The sequence below is a fragment of the Podarcis pityusensis genome (assembly GCF_964106645.2).
Source record: "Podarcis pityusensis genome assembly, chromosome: 9".
In the NCBI taxonomy this organism is placed as follows: domain Eukaryota; kingdom Metazoa; phylum Chordata; class Lepidosauria; order Squamata; family Lacertidae; genus Podarcis; species Podarcis pityusensis.
The window spans coordinates 49,541,746-49,559,926 of NC_138034.1; the positions used below are offsets into that span (position 1 = coordinate 49,541,746).

General features: G+C 42.7%; 1 protein-coding gene across 8 annotated transcripts in view; it reads left to right on the plus strand.

Annotated features, from left to right (window-relative positions):
- Positions 1 to 18,181, plus strand: part of PDE5A (phosphodiesterase 5A) — a 124,462-nt gene that overhangs the window by 96,453 nt on the left and 9,828 nt on the right. For 7 of the 8 annotated variants that reach the window (XM_081021909.1, XM_081021904.1, XM_081021911.1 and 4 more), the window contains 8 exons: positions 6,232 to 6,291; positions 9,631 to 9,777; positions 11,023 to 11,148; positions 11,667 to 11,761; positions 14,683 to 14,770; positions 16,187 to 16,287; positions 16,464 to 16,541; positions 18,118 to 18,181. In XM_081021909.1, coding sequence (XP_080878035.1) covers positions 6,232 to 6,291; positions 9,631 to 9,777; positions 11,023 to 11,148; positions 11,667 to 11,761; positions 14,683 to 14,770; positions 16,187 to 16,287; positions 16,464 to 16,541; positions 18,118 to 18,181 — 759 coding nt within the window. The remainder of the gene's footprint in view (positions 1 to 6,231; positions 6,292 to 9,630; positions 9,778 to 11,022; positions 11,149 to 11,666; positions 11,762 to 14,682; positions 14,771 to 16,186; positions 16,288 to 16,463; positions 16,542 to 18,117) is intronic. The other variant, XM_081021905.1, reaches the window with a different exon arrangement.

Here is an 18,181-nt window from a genome sequence, read left to right on the forward strand (position 1 = left end):
CCTGGTACCTGTGCAAAACCTCTGGCTACCAATCTGGCTTTGTGTCTGACTATCTTGCCATTTTGATCTGTCTTCGCTTTGAAGACCCATTTGCTTCCAAGCAGTTTCATTCCTGGAACTACTGGAACTAGCTCCCATGTTTTGTTCCTTTCTAAGGAATCAAGCTCAGCCTTCATGGCATTTAACCATGGCTCAGCTTCCTTTGAATCCAAACCCTGGATGTCTTGGAAACTTGAAGGTTCAAATACCTTCTTGGAGCTTTTAACAGCTGTTACTGCTATCGTAGCAAACTCATCAGCAAATCTCTTTGGAGGTCTGCCTTTTGTGGCTCTCTGTGACCTACGAATTAGCCTTAAGTCTTCAACACTCTCCTCTTCCTTCTTAGGAGAAAAACGACCTACTGTGAACAATGGTTCCTCCAATTCTTGATCAGAGCTTTCAGAGGGTCGCATAGAGGCTTTCGCACTCTTGAAATCCTCTGAATCACCCGATTCAGTTTCAGATTCAGACCCAGAACTTTCATTAGTGGGTGTGGGTTGTTGTGGTTGCTCTTGACTATCCTCAGTCTCATCACCGTCATCAGGATAACATTGGAAAATTCCCACATTCTCCCCCCACTTTGCATTGTACTCAACACTTCTCGTGAGCTTAATTGTCTTAGAGTCAGTCATCATTATTCTGTAAGACCCTTTCTGATAACCTAGAAAGATACCATGCAATCCACGCTTGTCTAACTTGGAATTTTGTGGTGAGTGAACCCACATGTCAGAACCAAAAATCTTCATGTGTTTGATGTATGGCTTCTTGCCAAACATCTTCTCATAGGGGGTACAACCAATCGCTGAAGATAACCTGCGATTGTAACTGTAAACAAAACACGAGAGAGATTCGGCCCAATAACTCTCTGGAAGATTGGCATCATGCAGCAAGGTTTTTAACCCTTGAAGCAATGTCTGATTTGCCCGTTCCGCAAGTCCATTCTGCCATGGCGAGCGAGGACTAGACAAATCGTGTTGAATTCCTTTATCAGTCAGAAAAGCTTCAAACTGCTGAGAAGTGAATTCCCCCCCGCGATCAGTGAAAAGAGTCTTTATCTTCTTACCGTGCACATTTTCCAACCAAGCACAGAATTCCTTGAACCTAGGAAAAGCCTCTGATTTGTGCTTGAGATTGTACACAAAAATATATCTAGAAAATGCATCAATGAGAACCATGAAGTATCTATTTCCACCCAAAGAGGGCGCTAGTGGTCCAACCAAATCAGCATGAACAACCTGGTATGGTTCTGTAGCTTGCCTACTAGACACCTTACCTTTCGCAGCCATTTTCACCTTGTTTGCTGCGCATGCTTTGCACTTCATGTGGTACCTGCAGGGTTTAATAGTCATACCTTCAACCAAGGCAGGCATTTTAGATACTGCCTCAAAATGCAAATGACCAAATTTTCGGTGAAAATCATGAATACATTCTGCATGCAAACTTTTGTTAGAACCTGCAATGCAACAAGTGTCATCCTTTTCAACATCATCATAATACAAAACAAACAAACGATCAACATATTCAGCATGCAATACATAATCATTTTTCTTTGTGATGATGCACTTCTTGTTCTTGAAGGAAACGTCAATGTTCCGCTCATTCAGCTGTCCAACGCTGAGCAGATTATGTTTGGCGTCTGGCACGTAAAGCACATTCTGTATCGATAAGTCCAAACTGTGAAGAACAACAGTTCCGTAGCCTTTACTGGGAATAGTGTGGTCATCCGCCTGGTGAATCGCACCTTCCTGCGGTGTAAAAGACACAAACAGTCTCTTATCGTTGCACATGTGGTGGGTCGCCGCTGAATCAACAACGAAGAAAGATCTAGACATCTTCTGGACCTCTGCAACCTTTGGAGTGAAGCGTGAAACCATAGCCTTGTGCTGCGTTGTCCTAGACACCGGACCTTTGCCTTTGCCTCGGCCTTTTCCGCGCGATGAGCTTTCGCTGCGCTGCTCTGTCTTGGCCCTGGGATATCTGCATTCCCTCTTCATATGGCCTAGACGTCCACACGAGTAGCATTTCACTGCCTTCAAAGCTTTGGCGCCATCTGGTGGTTCCACTGCACTATGGGATGACGTCTGTGAAGACTCCCCCTTGCCCATGCAGCTAGCACCCCGGCGATCTGCTTCATTTAAAATCACGGCAGTTACATAGTCCACTGTTAGCTGAGCAGTTGGCTGCACAGCAATCTGGGTTGCAACAGACTCCCAACCTGAACCCAAAGATTGTAGTATCATGAAAGAATACACAGCCTCTGGAAAGTTGAGTCCTCTCTGTTGCAGCTCATGTCTCAGATTTTGCATCTCCATCAGATGTAAACGCACATCTCCACCTTCAGCAAGAGCCATATTATGCAGCTTGTTAAAGTAAAACATAGTGGACCCAGCTTCTGTCCTTAAGTGAGCTTCTCTCAAAGCGTCCCAAATTTCTCTGGCTGAGGTCTTATCACGCAATAGACAGAGCTCTTCTGGGGATACTATCAATGTAAGAGTTCCCCTTGCTTTGGAATCCTTAGCTTCCCATGCATCTGTAACTGGAGCTGGGGGGGGTTTCTGTAATCACCTCAAACAAACCCTCTTTCCGCAGAATTGCCTCTGCATACAGAACCCAGTCCGCGTAATTTTTCTTGTTGAGCTTAGGAATCCCACAAGCATCCTGAAGGGCCATCATGACTCTGGCATTAGCCTTCAGCGTCATATATGCTGCTTTAAATCTTGCTGCGTCACTGCTGCAGCTGCCTTATTCCAAAAGCGCACTTAAAAGTTACTTTCGATTTCCCCAGCATAGTAACTTGTGCCTGGGAGCCTTTTGCCTATTCCCAGCAAAACGGCTTTAAAAGTTCAAAGTCCAGCCATAAAGCCATTAACTAGAAGCTGGCAGGCTGCCCGGAGCAGTAGCACATACCTCATCAATCACCTTTACGCGCAGAGCAGATTCTGTTCCGATCTGTCCCTCTGCATTCCGATGCTTTGCCGGCACTCCGATTCGACTTCTGGAGCCCATAACCACGTGTTGATTTAAAGCAGAGTCCCGTGCCCAGCGGAAGGATGAGGAGTACGTGCTGCATACTCTAAATTGCTTTATTTATAGTTCAAAGCTGTTATATTACAGAAAGACATCTTGCCTCTGCCGGAGCAGAAAAATGCATCCTCTCTCCTCAACAGCTCGGAGAGAATCACAAAGTGAAAAACAGGAAACCAGTGTACGTCACATCCAGTCTCCCTTTCCCGTGAGAAACTCCAACAGTACAGACTGTGGAATGTAAACACCTGTCTCGTGACAAGCCCTTTCGCTGCACAGTGAAGGAAAGCAGAAACCAACAGTGCTTGCATGACACGTGGCAGATGATTGCATATTAAGTGCTAACCTGGGATTTAGCAGTGGACACAAACATAGCCTTCCGTGAACATATTGCATGCTGGTAACTGACGTTGATGGTTTATCATATTGCATAGAAAAAGGACATGGCTATGGGCACTAGGACGTCCTCTTCTTCTTCTCTGAGGTTTTCTTTGATGACTTTGGCTGAGCCCTTCAAACAAACCAATAGTTGGAGCAACAGCAAGATTACTGTAGGCTTCCTCTAACTTCATCAAACCATATCAAATATGAACGTCATCTAGTCCTAGCCTTTGAATTGGTTACTGTTAGTTTTAATTGCCGTGGCATGAAAGGAGAGCCCAGTAGCAGATCCAGGTTCACAGTTATCTTCTTCCAAAGTAACCTAGGAAGTCAGATGTTGTAGACTTTGGATCCACTTGCATCCACAGAGTAAACAGAGTCTCTGCAATATTTCTAAAATGCAGATTCTGCCATCAATTCCGTTCTGAAGGGAAAGCTCTCATGCAAATCTTTGTTTAGGTGCACTGCTTGCATTAACTTGTAGCAGCGCTCTCTTGATTAAAGCGCTTCGTGCAAATTAGTCTGGACAGCTATGTGTGTTGCACATTACAAACCCAGGTAACATAACCTTTTAAGGGAGAAAGAAAGATTCTCATGGGCAAATTGCTATAGGCTGAGGTTATAATTCTAATTGCACATGAGTTAAACATGAGTCCAAAGCAAACACTAAGGTTCTTCTCTCCTTCCCTCACACTCCTGAATAATAAGTTTGAATTTGTTCATTAAATGAAAAATATTTTCTCCTAGGCTGACAAAACTTCTGCCAAGATTTTCCTGAAACAGAATTTCTTTTATGCCTGTGTTACAAACCCGTTGGCGGGGGAGCGGATTTATTATGACAACCTTGTCGAGTTTATAATTATAGCCATGTTGTAAGCTATTTGTCTTTCATATAGGGGCAGGGAAGCTTTTCAAATCTCTCCCCTCCCCTTTTATAAAAGAAAAGAGTTCTTTGCTCACTTAAGGCCAACAACCTGATATTTTTTTTTCATGCCTTGCTGCCCTCAGGAGTCCTCCATGCTGGGCAGAACTGGTAAACCGCTCATACCAGGCTCCATCCTGCATGGATGTGCCAGGAAACAAAGTACGAAAGCTATTTATGTTAAAGTTCAGAAGGGATGAATCCTAACCCCCTGATCTGTACTCCTAGAAATGGATATGGATTGGGCAGAGGTGTTCCTCAGCCTAGCTCTGCTGGTAGGCAACTCTGCTGCCATAGAAGCATTCTCCATAAATTCTGGCACTTAGGCAGCTACTGCACTAGGCTGCATACTGTGGTAGCTAGTGGTAGGCAGCATAAGACAGTGGATTCTGGCAGTGGATTCAGTGGCTCCTCTCCTGTGCTGGTCATCCTGGATCCAGGTGGATTAGTGCTGCCTGGTGCTCAGAGGCCAAAACTTCCTTTCCTTTTTAACTGGTGGTGTTCCCAAATATGCCAGCGAACATCTCTGCCACCATGAAAGCCATCTACCAAAAAGCACTGGCACTTGGGCAGCTACTGCAGTAGCCGGCATACAGTAGCCAGCGATAGCCAGCGTAAGCCCCCGAATGAAGAGGAAGAGTAGGACTGGCAATGGATCCACTGGATCCTAAGCTATCTGCATGAATGTTACTAGGGGAGCAATCCCAACCTCTTGATTTACACTCCTGGAGGAGGGTTAGGCTTGAGCAGAGCCTCTGTTTGGCTCTGGTGGCAGGCAGTTCTACTGCCATGCATCTGCCGGAAGCACTGGCAATTGGGACAGCTACTGCAGTAGTTGGCGTACTGCGTAGCCAGCATAAGCCCCCCAAACAGGGGGAAGAGGAGAACAGGCAAGGGATTCAGTAGATCCTAAGACCACATATTGCCAGCTGAGAATCCCAGTTCTCTCAGTTGTACCAGCCTGGAGTTGCTGCAGCAAACAAAGGAGAGAAAAACTGCCTCCCTCTGGCCCTTCTGTCTTGGCCAGTGGAAGCGGTAGGGTTTCACATGCGGAATTAGCTCTGCCGCTCTGTTCAATCCTGCTGCTCCTGACCAGGAGGCAGGTTTCTTCTTCCCAGCAATGTTAAGAGTTTGGGTGTTTTAGCAATAGAAATTTAGGAAACCTGGCTGCATAATTCGTGGAGGCCGAAAATACAACCATTTCCCAATTCCTGCTAATAGTGAAGCATTATTTAAATTTTCAGACTGCTTTAACTTGCTTTAAAATCCTGCTTATGAAGGAACCTAGTTGGTAGAGATGTCATGCTAAATCATAGATGAGACAAGCAGTGGAAGGGAGGGAGCAGAAGGATGGTACGTTCCCAAAGCTGGCTCTCAGACCTCCAATCATGGTTTGCTGGGTTCCAGCAGATATCTGCACTGCAGTAATCCTCTGCAGTAATTCAGAGGCCCCCAGGAATGTGTACACAGTAGCCCATTACTTTGCTTTTATTGGTAAATCACTAATGGAAATCGCAAATCACTATATTAACGCTGCCAGTTTAGCTATTGCTGGGAGATTTTGCAGAGCATTCTGGATGCCAGAGGAAAGAGTGTTTTGAGAATTTAAATAGCTAATTTATTAGTATAGATTTTTGCTTGCTTTTTATTAGTGTATGTGTGCATTTGTTGTTTAGTCGTGTCCGATTCTTCGTGACCCCATGGACCAGAGCATGCCAGGCACTCCTGTCTTCCACTGCCTTTGTCCATGGAGTTTTCTTGGCAGGGATGCTGGAGTGGGTTGCCGGTTCCTGCTCCGGGTGTGTGTGTGCATATGTACCTATATATAGAGCATTTTATATGTGCTTCATTTCTTTTTCCTAAAGGTCCTTTCTTATCATGCTTCAGCTGCTGAAGAAGAAACAAGGGAACTTCAGGTAACAGCGGTAATGTCATTTTCCATTCTATTATATATGTGGTGATGATATGGGATTGCAAAGGCTGGTAGAACTTCAGGATCCAGAATCATGAAGGCTATTAGAAGACAGAAATGTGTCATTTTCTACCACCTTGGCCTATAGCATGAGATATGCAGATCTTCTAGAGGGATGGTAAAAGAGAAAGCTAGAATTAAGCTCCAGTTCTGCTTGGGAGCTGGCAAAACACATCTCATCTTTCTGCCCTTTCTAGGTTTAGCTAGGAGTGGCTGAATTTCAGGCTAGCCTGTTTTCTCATTTTTGAAATCTTAAAATCAGTCCTCCACATTTCCACATTGGTTTGTGATTTATTCATTTTTTAATGCCATCAAATTGATCTTCCCTTTAGTGCAAATTTCTCCTAATAAGCACACATTCGTACACAGTTTTGCCAATTATACACGTTTCCCAAGCAATTTCTACTAATGTAATGTATTTTTGTATGCTATTTCCAGTAATATTAATTGTTTTCTGCATATGTTGCCCCAGAAATTTTATAAACTTTGCTTGGCTGGAGAACTGCATTGCCAAATTTGAATAATTTTTGAAGGGTAGCTGTGTTTTCAGTTCTCGTTTCAAAAAGTGTGGATTAGATAGGTTCACCTTTAAATGTGACCTGAAATGAATTAATACTTCCTACCCCAGTCTTCTGCACTAGTGTCTAAGCCTCAAACACAGCAAGATTGCTGCTTATGCCACACTCCTTCTATTAATCAGCACCAGTTTGTGGATGAAAATCTGGCTGTAGAAACATTTGGCAAGAATTTTCTTGGGAGTACAAAATAGTCGTACCTTTGAGTTTCATGTTAGAATATCTAATTCATGCTTACAGGTCTATCAAATTGTTGTTCACTTCTGTAGGATAAACATTTTCCAACTGAAATGTGATATTTCCAAAGGAGCACTGTAAATCAGTGGCAGGGCCAGAAACACAGGCCTGGTCTGTTTATTTCCCACTCTGCTGCTTTGTTCACGGTGGAGCCATCGACTGGGCAAAGGATCTGCCTTGAATTCCATGAGAAATAATTCTATTAATCTGACATTAACTTGGACTCCGACTCTGCCTTTAGTCTACTGCATAGCAACTGCATGTGGGAGAGATGCAAAGTGTTACATAACCAAATGTCTTCGGTTCATGCGCAATCATTAAAACCAGTCTTGCTGCTTTTATGGGCATTTTTAGGTGTAGAGATTACAGTGTCTGGATTATTATTTTTTATCTTAAATTCCGCACAAATGGACACAGTTTCAATGCTAGCTTATTGTGATCTTTATGAGACAAACATAAGCCAGAAGCCAGATATTTTATTTTTTTTACCAGCAAGCCATTTCATAGCCTAAATAAGAAAAAGAAACCCACAAAATTATGGATCTTTTCCTGCAAAATGGCTTTACAGTACATTGGGAGGAGCAGGGTAGAGCCATAGATATGTTCTCCAGACCAGTGGCGTAGCGTGGGTTGTCAGCACCCGGGGCAAGGCAAGTAATTTGCGCCCCCTAACCCTAAGTGAGCCAGGTAGGGGCAGAGAGCTGTGAGTGTGAGCGCCCCCCCATGTTGCGCCCAGTGCGGCCGCCCCCCCCGTACCCCCCACACTACGCCACTGCTCCAGACACCCACATTGCTTCAGCTTACCTGGGGCAAGGTGGTTGTGAGGTTCACATGCACACCAGCAGAGCCAGTCCAGCAGCCCCAAGGCACCCAGACCTCAATGATGCTCTGCCCTGATCATTAGTAAAGCAAGATTTCTTCCACAGAACTATAAACAGGTTTGTTTTTTTGACAGTTTAAATTGTAATTTTCTAAACCAAACTGTATTTGTGTTTGCAAAGGTGGTTTTTTCCCTCATATATATGTGTGTGCATGTGTGTGTGTGTGTGTGAATATCTATATATATATAGATATATATGCACGCACACACACATATACATACACACACACACACACACACACACAAAATATACAATATATATACTACACACAAAAGCCTGTGTTTCTACCTACTGTTGTCTGGCCAAGGTATTTGGAAGTCATGTAGTTATCAAGTTCACAAAGTTCATTTCTCAGCTGAAAACAAGAGATTCTAGCACAAGGTTTTCCCATGCTAGTGCTTGGTTATATTGGGTAACAAATATTTGCTTTTTAGGCACATCAGGACTTTGACTCAGACCGTAGATTTTCAACTAGCGTGTTTCAGATGTATACCTTAAGCTCAGATTTAGTAACAAACATTAGTCATCCAGTTTATAAAAAGAACAGCAGTGTGTTTGCTTTTTTACCAAGGCTTCCATGCATACAAACAAGATAGCGTGCCCTCCCCTTCTGAAACATATACTTTCCTGCAGTTAGAATTATACGTGTGTTGAGTGTTGCACTGAATATAGGAACTTCATATTTTGCTCTGTAGGATCAAATTATGATACAGTAAAATTTACTCTTATACACCTTTTTTCAGTCCAGAAGTGTGCACAACGTATGAATACTTATATATATGTTCATAAGCATTAAGAAGCGATAAAGGATATAAAGATTGCTCACCTCAGATGCTGCCAGTCCTAATTATTTCCCCTCTGTTATCAAAGGCTTTTGCAGGCCTTGCTCATATCGAGTTGTGTAAGTGGAAGGCTGCTCATTCAGTGGGATTGTACCTAGCCACGGCCCCTGTGAAAAACAACTCTAAAAGCTCAGCAACTGTGAGCTGTTTTTGTCTTAAAAACAAATTTCTGGGCACAGCATGTGCTCAGAGGCAGCCTGCTTGCTTTCTAATTCTCAGAATACCAGAGTGTATTCTGGAATCCTCCTGCACCTGCTATATACTAAGCCTGTGTTCCAGCAACACTTTATTCTATCTCTCTAATGTTCCTTACCTCTTAATTTTCACGTTTTATGTGATCTTTCACCCAATGGTCACTTTGGCCATGCAGGCTGCGGCAGATGGAAGGTCACAAATTTCCCATTCCTGCTTTAACTAGAGACTTTTGCTTCTGAACATGTTGCTCTTCTCTTACTAAGGTTGCGCCAGAGGGAAATGGCTTATTATTGTACAGAACAGAACTACAGATAATTGGAACATGGTGCAACATTTTGCAAACTGGTGTTGGGGATGTCATCAGTGTCTTGGGCAATGGACAACAACCCTGCATTTTATTGCACGTGGAGGATTACAGCCTCATATTGTCCTTTATTTATTATTATTATTATTACTACTACTACTACTACTACTACTACTACTACTACTATCGTATTGAAAGAAGCTTTAATTCCATGTTACTTTATTGTTCTCTCCATTTTCCTCTTCTGTTTCATTTCAGGCTGCTGTTGTGCCATCTGCGCAATCTCTCAAGCTCACCGACTTCTACTTCAGTGACTTTGAGCTGTCAGATATGGAAACCTCCCTGTGTACAATTCGGATGTTCACTGATCTTAACCTTGTGCAGAATTTCCAAATGAAACATGAGGTGAGAACCTTGTGGTGCATGGAGCATGGCCATTTATGGATCACACATTTTCTACATCATAACATTCTTCAATGTAAACATGCACGCAAAAGATTGGGTATATAATTTGAATAATAAGTTTTAAAGCATCTGTTGGAAAATATCATCATGACTAAGGTGGCATTGGTCCAGTTTTCAGTAGATTGGTCTTACATCCCCACATTTGGTGACAGCAGTTGAGTAGGAATATTTGCTCTTAATCATACCTTAAGTTCACCAGAATAGCTGCATACAACTGCTTGTACCTGTGTGCTATAGATGCCTTTCTGTTGATGAATTCCTATTCCTTTCTGTTGACGGATTCCTATCTGTTGATAGGTGATGACACCATGACCAAATGCAAAATATGTTTATCTTTCCGAAGATTACACAGATAAATGCAGAGACTGAGCAGTACAGGTTATACCTGCGAAACATGGTTTTACAACCTGTTCCAAAACTCTAGGAATTTTAACTGCATTCAGTCTTGAACAAAGTGTTTATTATTTGTTTGGTTCTGTAATAGCTTGCCCTTCCTCCCAAAGGAGCCCAGGGCAGCAAACACATCTGTGATGATGAATACAATTAAAAATAAAATGAAAACATATATAAAAACTATTGAAAGCCTCTAAGCACAGTAAAACTCTTAAAACAAATTTAAAAACAGATGGAACCTAACCATGTATCTCGAGAGGCCTTCAGCAAGCTGCAATAGAGTGTCTTCAATACAACCTTCAAGTTATCAACCATGTAAAATGTCTTCCACAAGGGTTGAAAATAGATCGCTGCTTGCTGCACCACTGCTGCTTAAGAATGGTTCTCATGGTAATTAGAACCATGTAAGGAATCAGAGACTTTCAGCACCTGGCTAGCCCAGTCTTGCCTGTCCTCACCACCATTTTCATCCTTGGGTAACAACGTATGTTTTAAAAGACTTTTGATTTTACTTTGCAACTCCCTTCAGAGAGCCCCGGAGTTCAAGTGATGAAATATGTTCCCAAGACAACAAAAATTGTATAATCCTCTCTCCACCCCCACCCTGCTTCTCTTGTTCTTTTGGGTTAAAATATATCTGTTTCCAATTCAGTTCTATCAAGCCTGTAAGGAAGCCAGATGGGAAATGTGCTGGAGTGCTGATAAATGAAATTTTGTGCTTTTGTCAGTGAAAACAGTGGAATATACTGTACCTTTAAATGAATTTTGTGTGTGGGGTTGTTTTTTTTTAAGGTCCTTTGCAGATGGATTTTGAGTGTGAGGAAAAATTACCGGAAAAACGTTGCGTATCATAATTGGAGGCATGCTTTCAACACTGCCCAGTGCATGTTTGCTGCTTTGAAGTCAGGGAAAATCCAGGTATGCTTGGATTTATTTGCATGGAATATATATATATGTATATAAATATAAATTGCAACAAGTATATATTATGCTCATAAATCCTATTCCTTTCTACCAAAATTAGTGTGTCAGTCTTGGGCCCCATATGCATTCAAATAATCCACATTCAGGTTTTGCTTCCAGCAGGGCTCTTCTCATGTAAAGGAAATGGGGTCTCTCTCTCTCTGTGTGTGTGTGTGTGTAATTGTATTGTGTTGTTATGTTATTATTATTGGAGAGTTCCCAGAAGGTGCGGGAAACCCTGGATAGCTCAGTTGGTAAGACCATGGTGCTGATAACACCAAGGTTGCAGGTTTGATCCCTGTATGGACCAGCTGCATGTTCCTTCATTGCAGGGGGTTGGACTAGATGATCCTCAGGGTCCCTTCCAACTCTACAGTTCTATGATTCTAGGGTACACGTATAATGCATTGCCAAATCCAGGGTCTTTTAGCAAACGTAGAAATATATTCTCCTGCATTTCATGTTGCCTTCAGAGCAAGCTGACGGACGTTGAGGTGCTTTCTCTACTGATCGCAGCACTGAGCCATGACCTGGACCACAGAGGTGTGAACAACTCTTACATACAGAGGTGAGTAAAGGGGGGTTTAAAAGAGAGGAGATTGGGTTTTTAAAGGGTTGTTTATTTGAAGCATTTTTTATCATGTTCTTCAGCCAAAAAAAAGTCTCCGAGAGCAGTTTACAAATGACATTGATAGTACAGTCCTTGCCCCCACATGCAATCTTACAATCTTAAAGACATGACACTAAAGGAAAAGCAAGGAGGAGGGAGGAGGAAGAATGAAAAATTGGTCACTACTTCTAGGTTCCAGTGTTTTTCCAGCTGGAATATAGGCAGCGCAGTGGTTTCCCCGTAGTTTGTGTACATAACTGCTGCATTTGGAACTTTCTCTCAAAAGATGTTGTATGGTGGTAGGAATAATGTCCCATATTTAACTAACCTGGCCCACTAGTGGAAGCCAGTTGCAAAGGCTCTTGCTAGTACAATGGTGGTGTCTTCACTCTTCCTGCCACACACCTCCCCCAAATCCACTCTGGTAGGTCAGGAGAATCCTCAAAACAGTGTGCAGGATAGGAGAGGGGGGACTGGTCTGTCTGGCAAGCAGACATGCTTGCTCTGATGGAACAGTCAGAAAAGAGAAACATTGAATTCTTTCACAAACTTCCATTCAAATTAGTTCCTAGAATGTAGGTGAAATTCAGCTCTTTGTTCTGTTCTCTCTTTCCCATTTCTATTCTCTTTTCACAAACATCCAGCAACCTACAGATTTGCAGTGGCTTGAACCAGTTGGCTATTTTTTACTTTATTTGTTTAAGAATGTTTCCTGGGGGGGGGGGGGAGACCTCTGGAGATGCATCATCCCCATTCCAAAAAACGTCCTGGGAAAGTGTTGCTGACAATGAAGCCTGATGTTCATGAACACCACAAAACAAGAGAGCATTACGTTTCCATAACATTCCCTTTTCAGACTAAAAATGGTTCTAGGGGTTTTTTTTTTAATCCCTCAGGCTAGTGAAGGATAGATTAAAATGGGGATTAATGTTGTTCTTTGTGTGTAGTTGGAAGCAGGGAGACTTGGGACACTTGACTTGAGATTATTTTCTTGGAAGTGGGTTGTGCTTTTCTTATAATAAAATAACCAGAAAGCTGTTAAGCAAAAGTTATATGAAATGCACTTCCCCTCCAATATCTGTTAGGAGCATGGGAAACTGCCTTATACCATGCCCAATCATTGGTCCATCTCACTCAGTATTGTCCTCACTGATTGGCGGAAGCTGTCCAGGGTTTCAAATAGGGTGTCTTTTCCAGCCCTATCTCAATATGCAGGGCGACTGAAGCTGGAACCCTCTGCATGCAAAGCAGAGGCTTTACCACTGAACTACAACCTTCCCAAAGGTCCAGACTCCAATGCAGTGGAGATTCATGCTGGTGGGTGGGGAGAATGATTTTTGCTAATGCTACCTTTACTCTTGGGGACGCGGATGGCGCTGTGGGTTAAACCACAGAGCATAGGACTTGCCGATCAGAAGGTCGGCGGTTCGAATCCCTGCGACGGGGTGAGCTCCGTTGTTTGTCCCAGCTCCTGCCAACCTAGCAGTTTGAAAGCACGTCAAAGTGCAAGTAGATAAATAGGTATCGCTTCAGCGGGAAGGTAAACAGCATTTCTGTGCACTGCTCTGGTTCGCCAGAAGCGGCTTAGTCATGCTGGCCACATGACCGGCTCCCTCGGCCAGTAAAGCGAGATGAGCGCCGCAACCCCAGAGTCGGCCACGACTGGACCTAATGGTCAGGGATCCCTTTACCTTTACCCTACAGGCTCCAGTGCCACTTCCCACACAGTTTCCCCCCACCCCAATCATCTGGAGAAGATTTTTTAGGGCTGTGGAAACCCAGTCCACATGTTCACTTGAATGCATGTAGGCAAGAAATGGGAAGCAAGAGCACAAATGCGGTACCCACTCTCAGTATACCTGCGCATAGCAGCTCCACTCGAGGGAGAGGGCTGTGACTCAGTGGCAGAGTACCTGATCTGCATGGACAAGTTTCCAGGTTCAATCCCCATTATTATTGGAGAGTTCCCAGAAGGTGCGGGAAACCCTGGATAGCTCAGTTGGTAAGACCATGGTTCAATATCCAGGAAGGGATAGGAAAGTCCACTACCTGAAACCACTGCCAGCCAAGGCTGAGCTAGATGGACCAATGGTCTGATAGGTGCCTTCCTATGTTCAGGCCTTGCTGCATTGAGAAAGATGGTCTGAAGGGAGGTTCTAAGCGTGCTTATTCTAAGCACGCACACCTGAACAAAGCTACTGGGAAGGGAGAATCAGTGAAGACTGCCTTATCTGCTTCTCCCCAGATGCCCCTGCTGGATTGCAGCCATAAAGCTTCCCTTCCCCTCTTCCCCCAGAAAGTATATATAGGAAACATACGAAGAACTGTGCTTATTGCAACAGGTCCATCGAACCCAACATTCTTTTTACAGGAAGGGACAGGCAGATGCCCCATAGAAGCTCCCAATAAGGGTGTGGTTGATACATAGCCATGTGTCAGCCATAGCATGTAAGGGAACGGCCTCTTAGATAACAAGGGAACCTCCATGTGTTATCGTAGCTAATCCATTTTTGGTAGGTATGTCCTCTGTGGGAATAACATTTCAGTGGCTGTCACAATCACATTTTGTAGCAATGAATTCTGCATATTGCTTGTTGGACCCAAGACTCCCGGCAGAGGGACAGGGTCCTCGCAGTCTCAAATTTCTGAGGACAGACAAAATTTGTGGACCTCATGAGTGAGTAGGTTTTTGTATTCTTTCAAAAACCTGCAAACCTGTTTGACCACTGCAGACCAGTCATGGGAGTGGGGAATAAATATATATCTCCCATAGACCTTTCCAAAACCCTATTCTACCTTCATAAAAAATACTATCTTTGCCCAGTCACTGTCGCATGTGCCAGTTAAATATGATGTGTGCCCTCTGCCTCCCTTTTCAGAAGTGAACACCCCCTTGCCCAGCTGTATTGCCACTCAATCATGGAGCATCACCATTTTGATCAGTGCCTGATGATCCTGAATACCCCGGTAAATGATTTTCTTGTCATGTGTGCACTGGAGGGAAACCTTGCCCAATTCACTTTTATTTTTAGTTTTGGATGGGTTCCCAGCATTATGCATTCTTAAGTATTTTTTATTCCTTTTTGGGACAAGAACAAAAAGGCAGCCCTTCTAAGAGCCACCAAGCTTTTCTCGATAAGCTTATATAAGCGCCATTGCTCATGTCAGTTTCAGTACCTATTGCCTTGGCATCAAAGCAAAAGGGGTATTTCATGCTCATTAATCTAGTTAATATTTCTGTGGAGCGAGCACTGCTGTTATAGCATCAAGTTCTGTTGGAAGGTGCACAGAGTAATTCCAAGAGGGATGCCCATCAGATAATGCTTCCTCCAGTGGTACATACCCACGGGATGTTACTTCCTCCAATGGTCTTCAAAAAGTATTGCAAAACCAAAAAAACTCTTGAAGTTTAAACTTAGCCTGTGCATCACCTGAACAAATAAGCAATTATCTTTTAACTGGCAGTGTAAATCCTGCTCTTCAAGGTATTTTATGTATATTTTCTTAGATGTGTAAAGTATATCCTAAATCTGAAGCAAAAGAGCACTGCTAACTGCCTCAGCCAGTGGTCTGCATTACACACTGTTCATTTATTTCATATTATTATTATTATTATTATTATTATTATTATTATTACTACTACTACTACTACTACTACTACTACTCCTTCTGCTACTACCCTGCCCAATAGGCCACTGAATGTCAACTAGTATCTAGCAACACTTTGTAGGCTGCCAAGGGATCAGATTGGCTGTTCTTTTTCATTTTAGGTGTGTGTTGTTTCTTGTAGATAAGAAACAAGTTTTTTTGTTTTTTGTTTGCAAAGCCAAGAAAATAGACAGATTTCTGAATGAAGAAACCATGTTTTCTTCTTAGAGTCTAATGGGGATCTCCTTCCATGTCACTTTTCCAGGGTAAGTTTGAAGGCACATGAGGCCTTCAGATACTGAAGCTGAGGTGGTCTGGCTCTGGTCAGCTGCCTGTATGGGACATCTTATGGAAGCCACATGTATGCTACTTTGGGTTCCATGATGGGAAGAAAAGTGGGGTATAAATCTTAGAAAAGCAATTAATTAATTAAAACCCTGTTGAGGTGGAGTTTTGGAGGGAGGGTAACCTTTCCATGTGCTACCTTGCTCGCAAGAAAATATAACAGTGTGTCAAATCTACAGAACAAAAGAGAACAGGGCCCAGTTCTCATTGGTGCAAGACTTTTTAATGCACCTCTATGTGTTTCAGAGTGGAGCAACTTGGGGGGGTTGGGGAAGTTTGCCATTTTTTAAAATCTGGACAACAAAATTGTGGAGACTGACAAATTAGTGAAATGTTCTATGTGTAATCACAAGCATTGGTTTGTTGTTGTTTCTTTTTGTGTGTGTGAAGGGTAACCAGATTCTCAGCGGCCTTTCTGTTGAGGAATACAAGGCTACCGTGAAAATGATCAAACAAGCTATTCTGGCCACAGATCTTGCACTGTACATTAAGTAAGTTGCTCTAGCGTTATTGCAAGCAGCTGCTGTTCTTGGAAAAGTCACAGTTCACCTGTGGAACATTTTCTTTCTCTGTTTCTTTCCTTTAGATTACCCTTTTAATGTAAAAGCGTAGAATGTCTTTCTTTTAAGGTCGTTTATAAACAATAATTATCTTATAATGCTTTCAGGAGAAGAGGAGAGTTTTTTGACCTTCTGAGAAAGAAACAGTTTAACCTGGAAGACCCTTATCAAAAGGAGCTATTTTTGTAAGTGAGCAAATATAGTATCCAGCTTCTGTATGATTTTGTTGTGTTAGCCTAGGCCAGCTATCATAGAACTTTAGTTTCATTGAATGTTTGGGTTGGGCTACAAGAGAACAGAAAGAACTTTCTTGATGAATGGTGGTGAGCAACTGGTTTCTAATGGTTATGTAAACCTTCCATGCAATTTCCAAACAGGGTAAAACAGCCTTGACAGAATACCATATTGTTCCTTTGCAATGCAGGCATTGTCCTGAAGCACTGAACTGTTAAAAGTCAGTACTCCTAAGGTTATTTATTCTGCATAAGAGAGGTCAGGCTAAAGTTGTAGTAGCTCTGCCTGCAATAATGGAGTCATCACCAGTGTCATGTAACCCTGCCTTGATGGGACTGCATGTAAAAGGAGGAAACAATTCTGCATGTGACCAAATCATGTGACATCTTTGCCACTTGCTCAGCTCACCTGATCAGAGTACAGTGAGTTCTGTAAACTTTTCAACTTGTTTTGCTGCTTGTTAATACTCAAGTGAATTGAAGAGCATAGCCATTTATGGCCAAGCTGAATAAAAATTTGTCCAGTCTGCACCTGGCCACATGCAGAGGTTGTGTGAAATGCATAGATTTAGTTTCAAAACATTGATACAGTGGTACCTCGGGTTACAGATGCTTCAGGTTACAGACGCTTCAGGTTACAGACTCCGCTAAGCCAGAAATAGTACCTCAGGTTAAGAACTTTGCTTCAGGATGAGAACAGAAATCACACGGCGGTGACATGGCAGCAGCCATTAGCTAAAGTGGTACCTCAGGTTAAGAACAGTTTCAGGTTAAGAACGGACCTCCAGAACGAATTAAGTTCTTAACCCGAGGTACCACTATACTCCATAAAACTCCTTAAGGCCTTTGCATTCTCAGTGAGACAGGGATTTAAAACAGCTCATCGTCAGCAGCACTGGGGTTATTTAGGAACTGGAAAGTGATTGGAATATCCTGTTCTAGTGATAAAGCCAAAACAAAGATTGGATTTTGGGTTGGCAATCCTAGTCTAGAATTACATCGGGGGGGGGGGGAAGTATCTAATCATATATATTAATAGTTACCTCAGGTGTTGAATTATGAATGGTATGTAAAAAAAATCTTTAAAATCCCAAGAGGGAGACATCAGCATGTTTGTGGGAACCTCAAGGTTTGCAGAAGTAGAAAAATCTAACCCCCCCACCAAACCAGCATAGGGCAATGGTGACTGGACAAGTTCAGTGGCCACAGAATGCTAAGTGTCTGTTGGCAAGGAGGAGGAATGGAATGGAGTATCTGATAAAAGGCTGGTTGGCTGGCTGGAACACTGAACAGGAACACTCCATATTACATTTTTAATAATAATAGTAATTCAAAGTCCTATTTGTTACTAGCTGATTTTAATTACTTGCAACAATGTTATGGTTCCTTTGCCATTTATTAAAAACAGATTGGGCTTTGTTTTAGCGTTTATTTTACATGATTTTGCATACCATACCCACTTTTATTCTGCTGCCAAGATGCAATGCTTTTTATAATGCATAAAATCTTGGCTTCATGGTTTCTACAGGGCAATGCTGATGACTGCGTGTGATTTGTCAGCAATAACAAAGCCGTGGCCTGTTCAGCAACGG